The sequence below is a fragment of the Scatophagus argus genome, chromosome 19 (assembly GCF_020382885.2).
Source record: "Scatophagus argus isolate fScaArg1 chromosome 19, fScaArg1.pri, whole genome shotgun sequence".
In the NCBI taxonomy this organism is placed as follows: Eukaryota; Metazoa; Chordata; class Actinopteri; family Scatophagidae; genus Scatophagus; species Scatophagus argus.
In genome coordinates, this window is record NC_058511.1 from 10,324,121 (window position 1) to 10,339,569 (window position 15,449).

At 39.5% G+C, this 15,449-nt stretch overlaps 1 protein-coding gene across 5 annotated transcripts in view; it reads right to left on the minus strand.

Moving 5' to 3' along the window:
• esrrgb (estrogen-related receptor gamma b) overlaps window positions 1-15,449 on the minus strand; it is a 110,050-nt gene that overhangs the window by 32,447 nt on the left and 62,154 nt on the right. The window contains exon 1 of one of the 5 annotated variants that reach the window (XM_046373025.1): window positions 3,603-4,439. The exons of the other annotated variants lie outside the window; for them this stretch is intronic. Within the exon in view, the coding sequence (XP_046228981.1) occupies window positions 3,603-3,652 (50 nt within the window). The 5' untranslated portion in view covers window positions 3,653-4,439. Of the gene's footprint in view, window positions 1-3,602; window positions 4,440-15,449 lie in introns of those variants that run through there. 5 annotated transcript variants of the gene reach the window in all.

Genomic DNA, 15,449 nt, shown 5'->3' on the forward strand with positions numbered 1-15,449 from the left:
ATGTCTCAAAAATCATGTCAGAAATCTCTGTGAAAATGCTGTTATGTGGTGAACAAACTTTGAAATTAACAGCATCATGACATTTCAAGGTGCTTCTTTTCTTTTAGTTTTATATCAGTGTCCAGCTGAAAACAATGCACAGTAAGAAACTCTGGGAAGAACGTTTAGGAGTTTAAATATTCTGCTGTAATTTAATTAGAATGAATATTTTAGATACTGCATATTTAAATACATGTTCTCTTCATGTAATGTTTGCTGTGCCACTCATTTGCCAAGAAAAAAAAAAAACAGTACGATAAAATGTTGAATATCAACTGAGTTTTTCTGTAATCTTTTCCTTCTGATGTGTAGTTACGCAGTCATGTCAACACTTGTGACAAGACAGATGGTTAGATTGTTTAGAAATTATTGACACTCACAGAACGGTTTCTCAGATACCTTTTAAACACAATGTGAATATGCGCACAACCAGAGTAACAAAAGCGAATGCACCTCATTGTGAGATGATGTGTTTCTCCTAACAGACACAGTCAGGTGTTTCCATGACATGGCACTGCTAAAATTAGACCCCAGGTCAGTGTGTGATTCTCTCGTCTCATCTGTATGTGCTCGCACATGTGTGTGTATGTGTCTATTCTTGTGTGTGTGTGTGTGTGTGCATACATTTGACCATTTGTGCGTATGAATTCCTGTTGATTTGCTTGTATGAAGGGCACCCACGAGGACAGCAGGTGGAACGAGAGAAAACATTTCATAACATTTCAACTTTAAGTGCAGGTGATGCTGTTGACAAAACTGACATGGCTGATCAAGTTGACACCACAGAAACATAATAAGTTTGACCATTTTCAAATCAAGAATTACTTTATTGAAAATGATGTTTCTATCCATAATAAAGATATAAAATTAGATTATGTGCCTAAAAATAACTAAAACTAAATTTTAAATCACGTCAACTGATTGTGAGTGTAAATGAAGAAGCAGATTTTTTATAGCTGATCAAACTGTTTAAATGGGTTATGGTCTGATTTTTTATTTTTAATCCACACTTAAAATTGCAGCTAATTTGGATTTCGGTCTTCATGTATGTATTTTAAAAAGATGCCATAAAAATTCCTAACTCTGAAACATTTTATACATATTGTGGCATTTTCATGCAATTTCATGCAATTAAACACATTTCCAACAAAAATTTAGATGCCTGATAAGCCAGTAGTTAGAAAAACACATGTGGTTGTCCTGCGGAGACGTGGACTGAGAGTTGGACACTACAGTCATGATACCTCTCACCCCGGGTCAATAGGCTGGTCATCAGGCCAAAAGTCCTCAAGGGGTTATTAATAGCTTTCCCTGAACACAAGCCTAAGTAAATACAGCTTTATGGGATGCTAAAACCGTGGATTTACAGTATGCATGGTCATGAGCAACTACTTCAGTTTCAGTTTTTTAATACTTAAAGGTAAAGAACAATCTAGTGTATATCACATATACTAACTTCTGTTATGATGTGTGCAAGTTTCCTACATGTTATGCTAATGACACACAAAACCGTGCTCTTTATATATAAAATATATTTAACATACCATAGCAAGTGTAAATAACTCTTACTTTTTAACTTTTACTCTTACTTACACAATGTGGTTGTGAGGATGTGAGGCTGATGTGTGTCATAAAAAGGGCTGTACTATCAGATGTGACTCAAAGGTCCTGCAGTAAACAGAAGAGACAATCTGAGACATTCACACAGTGAGCAGCAAAAACACACATACGTATTTTTGTGGGCATCCATGTACGATGGATATACTGTACATGTAGGTGTACACAAACACACAGTCCCATAAACACAGCACATGCGCACGTGCATGTAGACACACACACACACACACAGATCTGACTCAGGGTTACTATAGGTTAATAACATCGTATGGTTGCCTTTTTTATATTATATAATTTTAATTCAGCTGCAACTGTTTTTAACTTGAAATCAAAAACTATTTTAATTTAATGAACGTGTTTAACCTGCAGTTTTACTGATTGTTACAATGAATGTGCAAAAAAAAGACACAATGCTGCAAAACTGCAGACGAATGACAATAATGAAAGTCAAAGCCTCTAAAAAACAACACACGAAATGGATGCAATTAAAGAAAATAAGAAATGAAACACAGATCTGTTACTTTTATGTGAGATATCATAACAACTCACAAAAACTCTTGTGGTTAAACATAAAACTCCTGAAACAGCTTCTATCCAGTCAGAGACAGAAGTTTGATTCATGTGATTGCAGTAATTCAGTTCAAGTTTATTCTCATCTTATGTGTACTGCACTTTTCACTGCACTGTGGAAACAGTCCGAATGTCAGTCACTCTGTTCATTACTTGCGTGTTAGTTTGTATGCCAGGAAAATCTAAGATTTTAAATACAACATAAAAATGAATTTAAAAATCAACATACTTGTAAGTTTTTAATGTAGTAAGAGATTCTTGCTAAATGCCTAAAATCTGTAACCACATTTAAATAAAAGTAACTAAGTCCTTCTAGTAAAAGCAGTTATATTGAAATACAAAACTATTTGATAATTTATGTTGTTAAACAAAACAGGATGATGATGTTAAACGTATTAGCAGTTTTTTTTTCCCACTTGAATTTAACTGGAGGCTCTGATGCACTTATGGATTGTGTTAAAATAGAATACACTGTTCATTATTACAGAGGATGTTTCTTTTTTATTCCAAGAGTGCTGTGGACTTTGAAAGAATCCTCGTCACAGACCAGTAAAATGCTAAGCAGGTTAAACCTGTCCGGCACCACCTACAGCTTAACGTTAAGAGGATCCCAGTAAAGGGTCTCCCTGACCAGTCGTGTTTGGTCAAAAGTGTCTTTGTGAGACTGCAGTGATGAAATACTACTGCTTCATTTGAAAGTTTCTTTGATTTGACCAATCCCTCCCTCTCAAGATAATTTCAGCAATTAATCATAAGCACTAAATTTGAGTAAAGTGCAAAATCACAGACCAGATAAAAGCAATCAAAGCTTAATCAAACACGCGCAAAGAGTCAAATATACTCTTTTCTGTCTCTCAAAAACACACACACACCCTCACACTCTCGCAGACTGGGCGACAGTACAGTCACAGTTTTCTTTCCCTGGGACACTGCCGGACGCCGGCAGCTGCCAGAGGATAGCTGTCTGGATATCGTCCGCATTAATCTGCCTCTGGCTCTTCCCTGTGGCTGGGGTTAAACCCTGGATCCTGATGCAGAGCTAGACAGCTGTAGGGCAACCATCCGACCTGGACTCCCTGCAGGCTTACGCTACCGCAGCCTCTATGACACTACTGAGCTCGGCTGTCCCGTACATGGGGGGCGGGGGGTGGACATGAGGAACTCCCTGGTTTTTAAAAATAGTTTATGCATGATATCTTTCTCACAACTGATTTAATAGCTGATCCTTCTTGTGATTTTTTTTCCCCTCTCCTTTTTGATAAAGATGGAGGCAAAGAAGCAAAAGAAATTTTGTCACCTAAAACGGAAACAACAACAAAGATGAAATTTAAACAAAAAGAGGGAAAAGATGCAAGAAAAAAAAAAGATGCACCTACTGGTTGTGGTAGCAGAGAGGGTCAGGGATGCACAGTTCGGAAACATCCATCAGTCCAGGTTAAGCATTCCAGGTGTTGCAATAAAAAAAAAAAAAAAAAAAAATCAGATAAACAAACAGCTGGGGAAAAGGTGGAGGAGGAGATCAGTTCCTAAGTCTCCACATATCTTGATGAAATGTTAGTCAGGTGTTCCTGGGTGTTGTCTTCCCCTCCCTCCCCTGTTCAACACACACAAAAAATAAAAAGAAAAAACCTTCAGCCTCGGCCCGACAAACTCCAGTCTGTACAGGTGCTGCACACTCAGCCTCTGGAGTACGTGTGGAGACAGGAAGAGTGGTGGCGATATAGAAAAAGGAGAGAGGAGGAAGAACCTGAGGTAGAGATGAGGAGAGGAAACAGGAAAGAAGTGTGGAGAAGAGGAGAAAGAATGAAGATTAGGGAGGTGATGGATAGAGAAAGAGAGAATAAAAGACAGAGACAGAAGGATGGAGAGCAGCAGTGGTGAGAGCGCACTCAGCCTGAGTAAGTCAGTGAGAGGATTGAGTCTCCATTGAAGGCATGGGGGCTCTTTAAGAACAGGGAGGTGTGGTTTGGTACAAATGGAGCAGCTGCCATTGGTCGCTTTGAGGAGGGCTGTACTGAGAGCAGCCAATGGGGACAAGAGATTACCAAGATGGGACGGGCTAATGCATGACCAGGCGGTGTCCAGTCATTCACAAGGGAGCGTTTCAAAACACAGAGACAGGCAGACCCCCTAGAGAGACAGACACACACACAGACAGACAGACAGATGAGGAGTTTCGTTAGAGTCACAGTTTGTGTTTACAACTGCAGAAGTAAACTGAAGTAGACAGCAGTTACTGAAGTGCAGCAGAAGTAGCAGCAGGGTTGCTGGAGGTGATTTAAACAGGTCTGTTTACTGTGCTTTAAAAGGCTCAGTGCCAGATTATGGAGCTAAACTGTTCCCTTTACTCTTTTATCCTCCCCACTGTGGATCTGGCTTACCACAGCCTGCCCGGCTTTAATGCAATGGCAGCTGCTTCCCACAGCGTTTCACCAATCACACTGTGAAGAGAGGTGATCTACCAATCCCGAAAGAGGCAGGGTGTAAGAAAGTGAGAGCGATAATGACCTCGGCAGGAATGATAATAACGATGACGACGACAGACAAGTTTGAGCGGATCTTTACCATGTCTGTGTGATGTGGCAGCCATCAGAGGAAACCCAAAGCCCCCCACCCCACCTCACCCCACCTGCCCCCCTCCAACCCACTTCATCAACCCACATTTTCCTGATCGATGCAAAACCCATCACAAGCTCTTATTGATCACAGCGTTGCTGTGTCGCCAGAAGCCTCAGGACAGACTCTGTTTCCCAACAGTCTTTTAAATAAAAAAGGGAATTATGAATTTGAACGTTTTCTTTTCATGTCAGTCCATATCAAAGTCACAGGAGCAAAGGGTGATTGCTTTAATAAAGAAGCTGTGCATTCTCAATTAAATTTTTGATCAATATTTTATTTAATGTACTTTCCTGCAGAGAAAAACCAGGATATTCCCGCTGATCTGATTAAGACATCCAGACATAATCAATAGAGGAGATATGTTTATGTTTTTAATGAGGCAGAGACAGGCTAATGTTTAGGTGACATGTCTGATTTCACGTTTGGGTTGAATATTGGAGAAGTTCAGTAAACATAAATATTAACGAAGAAATCTTTTTTTCTTAAGATATGCAAAATTTAGAGTGCAAGTGAAAACATGTCAGCTTTAGGACATTTTATCAGGGCAAACTGTTCACTTAAACACATTTTTAACTGGAGAAACACAACCAAAACAAACATTCTGATCTATCACTGTGGTTTTATTTCAGTCTATTCATTTAAAATGTCCTGTGCATTTCATTTCGCGGGTCCACTCTTATGTGTGTGTTGCTACTTTTCCGAGGTGGGCCATATTGCAAGTCCTCATCTGCCTCCCTCCCTCTCAGCCAGGCAGCTTACCCAGCGAGGGGACACCTGGCTTCATGGCATCTGACAGGAAATCTATTGAGAGCGCAGTCTGTAATCCCACAATCACGCTATCACCAAACGAAGGAACAGTAATCCAATCATTAAGTCTGTATTTAAGCAAAACAGATTTTCAGCTCTGCGTCAGAGAGTGTGTCTCTTTAAGCAGTTCTCAGTGATGCACGGATGTAAACACTGTGCAGCAGTTTATGTTTTCATTGTAGTTTTTCTCTCATTTGTTGTTTTTCCATTCACAGTCACATATTCTCCATCTTGCTGAATGCTGGAATATGGCCTTAATTTAACAGAGAACAGATGGATAGAAAAGAAAACTGCGTTTATTTTCAGAGTAAATAATGTAGGCTTACGCTGTTGGCACAACTGAAAACACCCACGAACCAAACCACATGAAACATAATTGGCCGAAACGTTTCTAAAAGCAGATCTCTGAGATTTAACTGTGTGCAAATCAGCAGCTTGTTTCTGAAAAGTGGAAAAAAGAACCAATCGCTTGGTCTGTCAATAAATAGTAATTACATACTGTGCTGGGTGGAGGGACACAATCGCCCTGTCACACTGGCTGTATGTAATTAAATTCCTGATTCATGGGCAAACTGGTCTTTCATGTCTGACCTTCTGACCTCTCCAAATCACCACGTGCAGCCCGACAGCTCAGCAGGAAGCTCACTGACACTGTATGCAGAAAACTGTGCTAAGTTTTTAACAACAAAATGGATTTAACTCAATTATTTCTGGATCAATATATTTAACAAACATTTATTTATTTAAAAAATTGATAATAAAATAACAAAACTGTAAAAAATAGGTTTCTTACATGGAGGTGTCTGCTGTATAGTCTGCAAAGGAACTGGATGACAAGTTTTATTTGGCTCATGTTTCACATCAACCAAACACCCCTCAAACAGCTGCCACTTCTTGTGTTTTTACTTGAATGGTAGCAAGCTGATGAAATCAGTTTCATCGCAGAGAAGAATATGACTGAACATTTTCTCCTTAACTTAGCAGAAGACTTTGTGAGAGGAAAAAACTGTCAGAAATTCATATTTATTATATCTCTTAAATACAAATATTATCATTGAATAGCTCCAATCATATCATCTCTCTTTGCCCACTGATATTGCACATTTGCACATCATCCACGTATATATGGTTTCCATGATGTGTATAATGTTTATCTTTTTTTAAATGTTATTTTATTCTGTTTTACTTATTTATTTAGATATTTATTTGTTTATTTTATGTCTAGTTGGAGTTGCTTGCCTTCCATGTATTTCATTGCTCAGATGATCCTGAGCCTCTCTGAATCTTTGAATTAGCTTGAAATGCTAAGGCTAATTGCTGTTATTTTACGAACAATGTGCTGTTTTTCTACTGAAGAAGGTGGCAATATGAGGTACACAACTCCAATGAGATAATTACACATAGCAGAAACATAAACCTTTGCTAGATATCAGACAGAACTGCCAAATCGTTTCACAGTTTTCATATTTAGTCAAGTAGGGGGAGATGTGAATGTACAACATATAAAGATGTTGTACATTTGTTAAATAGTTTGTTATGAAGCAGCTACATCTTTTTTTTATATATATAAAAGTAGAATTTATTCATTTTTATTGCTATATTTAAGTGTATCTCTTATTTAATTTGCACCCATTAATTTTTTTATTTTAAGATGCTTTTGTGTTCTCACGTTAATAGAGACATTCAAACAACATCAAATATGTATTTAAAGACACAAATTATATTTTCATCGGCTGTAACACACTTTTTTTAAACACACAATTTTGAAACCTCGCCAAAGATATTGTAACAGATATTGCGAGCTAGGCCAAAGTACTGTAGACTTCGAAAATGGAAGCTTCAACTCCACCTCCAGAGAGAACCAAATCAACAAAAATGTGTCTTTACCATCCAGCATAAAACATTAAACAAGACCCTGAATAGCACAGATCTGTCATTTGCACATTTTCCTCTCGCTGCCGCACACTTGTTTGGCTGATCTGCTGGAGGAGTGTGGAGAGGGATAATTACTATAGCCACAGGGCTGCATTAATCAGCTGGGTGCATTTGTTGGTTTTTATTATGTTACTTTCCTCTCTGGGCCTTGCTGGCTGAGCCACCAGGATCAGACAGGGATGGTTGAGGACCACGGTCGCCCTGCTGCCCGTTCACGCTGAGTTAATAAATGCTATTAGCCTCTATCTCTTGCCTCTTAATTTCTCATTTAACTGAGGACAGTTAAAACAAAACTACGCAAGCAGTGGTGTTAATCAGAGGCTCGTAGCAGGACTTGGATATCTTGATTGAGAACGCTGGACTCTCATAATGAGGGACTGAAATGTATGCTGGGATTTCTAGCACAGGCAACGCTTCATTGTGCGAAATATCCCTGTGGGCAATTCACACTCGATCATCTATTAGGGTGATTATGACTGATAGTAAGTAATCAACAGGTCCCAAAATATTACATGATATTGTGCTCATTTTTCTGCTCTTACTGTATGTGAGAACATTTTGCATTACCTAACATCCATAGCTTCTCCTAAATTGTCTGTTCTTGCACTTGCACTGTAGCTGCTTATAGTGTTGGTACATGTGCTATAATGATATAAAGATGAGGAGTTGACACTTATTTAAATGCAGCCTTCAACGGAAACTACAATATTTAACTTTTATCATCATTTTAAAGAAAATTCTGTTTTTCTAAACCTGCATCGGTGCTTTCATGTACTGTGAAACCACCACTTTCACAGCTGTTGCACCATTCATTAATGAAATGTGTTCAGTCATGATAAGACACTTTAGTTAAATGCAATCGCCAAATGGCATACATTACCTTGAGGTCATTTTTCTAACCTGTGTTGCATCTGCGCTCCAATGAAAGCCATGACTATGACTCTAACAACAGCATCTCTAATCAGCATCAAATATAAACAAAATCAACTGCACCACCACATTGTAATTTTAAATAGCTCCTTGACACCGTTTGAGTCTTCGGTGACTTGTCTGCATCACCTGCATAACACAAGAGGGTCTGGCTGCAGTCACCTCTAAAGCGAAGCCATCCAGGAGCGGGATCAATACATTCCTCTCAAGTTCATTCCAATAAGGCAGCTGGCAAAAATGGCCCTCATAGTGTCAGCTTTTCACTGCTTTAGGCCTGCTGTGTTCAGACACGCAGATAAAAACAGCCAGAGACAAGAGAAGTGCTTACAAACTGACGGATTAAACAAAACATAAAAATACTTTTGATCCAAGAGAATAAAGATTGGATTTGGATTTTTTAAAAATATTTTTGACAGATAAAATAAAAAGCAGCATCTAGCTTGTATTTAAAAGTGCGAAAGGTTCTGCAAAAAAACAAAACAAAACAATGCTCTAAGGAATGTGCACATACCTTTACTGTATATATGTGGACATAGTGATCTGTACTGTGATAAACTTGTGCATCAGTAAGCCTAACCAAAAGGGAAGGAAAGGATTTTGTGTTCATTGAATTCGTGTCACGAAGACTGCAGGTTGCGTTCATACCAACTTCAACGTCTCAGAACACCCACAGGGCACTAGTAACTCCTGGCTTACCAGCTTCACTCCGAGGAACACTTAACTTAGTACAAAACTTTCTGTTTCAAATGACTTATAGTGTGTTTGATAAGGAAATTATCCTCTTTGCTTTTCCCCATCCCACGATAACAGAGGCTGTTCCTGTATAAATTACCTCCATGGATGAGAATCGGCAAAATATTTAGAGTCACTGGTGTACTCCGTGAAACATAAGTCATCTGAATTGATTGATGATTTCAGCTGCACAGAAATCATTCAGTTATTTCCAGTGCTCAAATTAAATAGCCACTGACTGTACGCACACTTGAAAGTGTCAAGCGCATATGTGAAAAGTGAGGGGGAGGCGGGGGGTGTGCAGTGGATTTTAAACTGAAGGAGTTGCAGCCTGTTTACACATTGCTGATAAATATAATATTAAAAACAAAACATTTATGTAAAGCAGCGTCCATTGGCAGTGAATCTCATTTTGAAGAGAGCCTCGGTATTCCAGACTTGGCTCCCCTAAGATGCAGGGATGACTTTCATTTAGTCTCACCTCTCCATCCAACTGGGGTCACCCCTGTTGGTATAGCAAGCACAGCAGTCACATTGCTCCACCATGCGCGCAGATTGCTTACTAGAACCGCCTGGAACCTTTCATATTTCCCTGTCAGCATTTTTACAGGATAATTTTGGCAGCCTTTAAGGATATCGCTGCCTTAATAGAGGATAAAAATAAACGGGTGGTGGAAGGGCTATATCAGGCCGGTATAATCTTGTATTCTATACTGTGGAACTAAACGTCGGGCTTTGGCTCTATTCAATGAGATTAAACTTCTCCCCAGTTGCTTCCAAAAGACCATTTGTCCTATTTTTAACACTTAGAAAGACTGTTTAGAGCCAAGTATATCTAAAAAAGCTGGTTAAATTGATTAAGATACTATGGTTTAAATTGCATTATAGAGCAGCATCTAAGAATGTCTTTGCTCTGTATCCCATTGAGCAACTCTGGTCAGCAGATTTTATATAGATAGTCAGAATCAGTTTGTATTTGTACATGTGTGCATGTGCATACATACACGAGCATTTGTGCTGTATGAGCGTATTGGTATGGGTCCGTGTAGTTCCAGTAGTGTTTGACTGCTGTATAAGAAAGCTTGTCAAAATGTCTCAAAGAAGGAAACAGCTTAATTCAATCAGCGCTACCGCTTTCAAGACCACGAGGGAGCCGGCTAATGGTGTTAGAAACTTGAAAAGTTAGAAAAATAAGCTTGAGGAAGTTCTCACTACCTGGGAAAGAAGTCTGTTCCTCGAGGCTTTCCTATACTGTATGATAGTAAAAGCTCAACTCTTCTGGGCCTTGTTGCTTCTCTGTGAGCTCAAATGCTGGATTTTAGTTTGTGCTCCTCCCATGAGGGGCAAAGCTTTGCAGAAGTTAGAGGAGGGTTATATGAAGTTCAGTGGAAATGTTTTTTTGAGTACTCAGCCAACTTTTTAATAAAAGACAAGAATGTGGATCGAGATGTTCTGCAGAAGCATGTTTGGAAGTGAGTGGATGGGGAGTTGGAGAATATACAGGTTTAGTTAAATGTAAAAAAAGTAAACCCCCCCCCACCCCTTCTAAATAGGCATCCTGTGGGCATTTGCTTTCAGAATTATGAGAAAGAGACAAATGTTATGCGAGAATCTCAAGAAAACATGACTGTGCTGTGCAGTGAAAAACTGTGGGTCTACTGTATAAGGCATGCACCTCGCTTGTTTTATGCGCCCTTCCCCCTTCTCCGACATTCACCCCCATTAATTCCATGATTGTGTCTTCCTCTCATTTTCTCCCTCGTTATGCATTTAATGTTTCCAATTTGCCGTCATCACAGGAAAACGCCACAAGAAGCTATAAATTCTTTTCTAATTCCAAATAATTAGGATTACACGGACCAGTGGTTTTCAATCAGCGAGATCATCTCAGTGATAGATGGTAGGATAACTGGTCATTGCCGAGACATAAATATTGTGTCGTTCAATTAATCTGGTCTAATGAGGTGTCAAAGCTGCCACTCATCCATCAAATACAATTAGGAATAAACACATATGCATGGAGATGGGTAATTAATAATTAGCAAAGCAAAGAAAACAGTATTGGTTTCAGCAGCCACATTCACAGAGCAATTTACCACAACTCTTTCTTCATTTGATTTTTCAAGTGAGTGAGACAACGCCACATCAAAGGAATTTCAATCAATTTTCACCCGTTTTCGTGTCTGATGTTTGCTACGCTCGCCGATTCTGCCAAGACGGGTTTCATTTTATAAAACCGTTATGTACCTTAAAGAGGCAGCAGAATCACATTTAATGAGTTTAACCTTTCTAAAAAAAACCTCACTCTAATCTAGGTGCCTTTTATCCAGAAAGACCTGGAAACAAAAGTCCACTTTTTGTACACATGTTCCTGAAACGTGATGAATGGAGTTCTTTTCTGGACCAAAAAAGAGGAAAACATTTATTCTAGATCTTGGGAATTGGGGACTGTCACCAACAGTTTGTCTTCATCTCTCTCTAAAGCCCACAAGACTCATTGTCCTAAAAAAGACATTTCATCCAGAGTGTTCATTGTCTTCCATTTTCAGAAGGCAGTCGAGCATCCTGACAGGATTAAAGTGTAGTACCGGGATGAGACCTCCGGTATGAAAATAATAATTTATCCAGCCAAGTTCAAAACATAATGTTCCGGCTGTCAAAAGCTTCCATCATAAGGTGTCAGACAAAAGTAGAAATATTTTTGACCCACTCGTGTCATCTCTCAGCCAAAGGTCCAGCTCATTAAAGGCTCTCTGTGGCACCAAAGCTGACACCTGTCAGACAGGAGCACTGGGGTAGTTTGCCTTTGATACAGCACAATTACAACGCTTCACCTCCACACTTTGGGTGCTGTTTGTCAAAACCATGAAACAACCATGTTTCTTTGACCTTACATTTCTTTACACCTGACATGTAACTGAATATGTTTTGCGGAATATGATGATCAGATCATGTTTCTATGAGCTTAAAGAGGAAATAATAGTATTTAATCCATCTGGCAAGTCGCAAAAAGGTTAATATGGAATGGATCAGTGAAATGTTCATTGACAATGTTAATCTTTGTTAATCTTCACAAAATTAGGTAAAACTAACTCAATTTAGCAACATCCCTGATGGTGATGGAGGAAGAGGAACAGAAGTAAGTGGTGTTGTCTTCCTGATGTCAAAGTCTCAAACATACGGGCCAGAGACATCAAGACACCCCAATGGTTCAGTTCAGCAGCAGCAAAGACACAATTACCCAGAGGCATTGAGGCGAAAGACAGGAGAAAATCAATAGATAATTTCAGCATTTCAGAGGGTGTTTCCTTAAACAGAGTCAATGTCTCAATTCACCAGTGTGACTTAGTTGTCTTTGAGTTAATCTCCTTCTGCGTTTCACACCGCACAATGAAAATGTTAAAGATTTATCTAGAATTCCTTTATCTGCGGCAGTTTGTGTAAGACAGTTTTAAGTGGATGAATGCAAATGCATGAATGTACCGAATGTGAGGTCTTGCATTAATAAGGAGTGACAGCACACTGCCACGAATTTTCAGTCTGAAAAAGCTGATTCTAAATTCACAAAAAAGAAAGGTGACACAGACACCTCTGTGCATCCTGTGAGTGGCATATTCGGGAGGAGTTCACTTCACCTGACCTGAGGTTAAGTGAGAAGAATTTCATCTAGTCCTAAAGACAGAGGGGCGGGGGGTGTAAGTTCACACAAAGTTTACGGCTAACACACAGTACCATTTTGTACCCTGTCACACTCTGTTATGGAGGCGGGAAGATGGGCAACCCCTGCCTACCCAGCACCAAGATGCCATGGTTAAGTGACAGCAGCCAGACAGAAAAATGAAACAAATCAATAGTGGCGTCTCTTACGGAGAAGACCAAACCACAGCACAACATGATAAAGTCCATAAATTCACTCAAGCGTTGAGGCTACCCCCAGAGAGACGCTTCTTTACATCACTGTAGTTTAGTATGACTGACTAATCACCTATTAAATTAGAAAAGACAATATCACATGGCTTTTGTGCTGCTTCTAAAAGCTTTGTCTCTGACTCATCGGGGCACCTACGGCCCATGATGATTGTCAAACATAATGGTACACCTTCTTCCATAACCTGGCAATTACACCACCTGCAAAAACTTCAGGCATTATCGCCTTACAAAATAGTAAAAGACCCATTTTTAGGATTAGATATGGCTAACTTTTATGTCGTGGATTTGAATATGAAAAGGAGACTGGTGGGGAGTGCAGGGAGCCCAAGGGACCCAAACACAGACTTCCTCTAAAATGTTAATCGTTTGGCTAATTGAAGGTACGTTCTTTGTCGGCTCTGCGTTTTGGAGGGTCCCTTCTATGGACCGAGCGAGCACAAGGTAGCAGGGCTTTCAGATGTTATTGTATTTGACTGCTGCTGCACCGAGGTGCCAGTGGATTTAGGTGCTTTTAAGATAAGTTACGGGGACACGCACGCACACTCGCAGACGTGCATGAAGACACGCGCAAACCTGCATGTATACCCACCCACCCACACAGCGACACATGCACACACACACACACATACACGAACAAATGTACATGCCAACCATTAGCATTTCAAAAGAGCATAATTGCCCAGGGCGGTGGCAGGGGGAGTGTGGCCTCAGGATTCCCCAAGAGCGTCTGTGAAGTTAACGAATCATGAGTCTAAACTCAGCCGAAACTCCTCTTTCATACAAGCATATTCACACCAACATCCTCCTGAGTAATAGGCAGGTAGAGTAGTCATCCACCTTTGCACAGACAACCTATTAACTCCTTAATTCCAAAAATGATCCTTTTTGTAAAAAGGATTTTCTCTTTCCCCTTGTTCAAGGATAGTTTTTAATGGTTTAAAATGTTGAGCTCAATCATTGCCCATTTTACATTCACACTGATCAGCGCCATACTTAGATGCAGGCTGAGGCGTTTACATGCTGCATGTCAGTGATATCAGATTTCTCCTAACTGTATTATTAAAAAAATAATTTAACAATTGGTTTGAATAGTCAGATAATAGATGACAAGTTTGTATTAATTATTTGTGTGTGTGTGTAAGACATTTGTATGCATTTCACACACAATTTTATTCCTTCTTTTCCTTCCTTTCCTTTCACCATTCCATACTGCCGTCACAGCGATGCCTTCATTGTGCTGGGTGTTAGGCAAAGACAATGTAAAAACCCTTTCAGAGAGGACAAGAAATTGGTTTACTTGTGTCGCTAGTGTTACCACTGGGAAAGCAACATAAAGAAACACAAACAGGGAGGTCAAAGTTTAAAAGCTATTGGAGACCAAAAAAAAACGTGTTGTGGTCCTTTTTTTGTCTCGACGCTTATTAGGGAAAACAGGATTAGGACAATGCTTCTATTGTGTTCAGGGTTTCTGTTATCAGGTGATTATTTTGTTGTTGTTTTTGTTGTTGTTTTTTAATTTAACCACAAAAATTTGTTAATGTCTTCTGTTCTCTGTTCAAATGAACCATGAAGTGAATTTTCTTATGTGTTTATAAATATTATTATAGTATTATTATAGTATTAATTATGCATAAAGTCAACATCCCAACTCATTGACTTTGCATTAATGACATTAGCTAAGAAAGCATCACTGCAAAAAAACGGTAAGAATCTAGATGCTTGAGCGCAGGTAGAAACGACCGGAAACAGACAACATGCACAGCATTGACTCAACATTCTCGCCGGAGGGGACAGTCAGGGAACGACAGAAGAAGCTGAGTCTGTTAATGGACTACAGTCAACTGAAAGGTAAGCTGCCTCGTTGCTGGAAAGACTGATGGCCTGGCAGAAGTGTTATTTGTCTTGTATTGCTGGGTGAGCCCTCACGTCCACTCAGGAAGAGATGAAAGAGGGACGGACGGTCTGTCTGGGAGAAGTGCTAGCAGTGTGGTGGAGGACAATCTGTCACCAGCAGTCATCACTTAACTGAGCCCAGAGCTGCACCACTCACTCAATGAGAAACCCACCAGACATAAAAGGGAGTGCTGGGCAGCGCCAGAAAGAGACATGATTAAAAATATGCATGAAATGAAATGAAATGCAAATCCTTCATTCTTTCAGTTTCATATTGATCTCAAAAATCTGACAAAAAGCGAATCACTTGTGTAAGAAATTAGAACAAGGAATATTCAGTAGGATAAACTACATTTGACTCCTTTCCACGGATCACG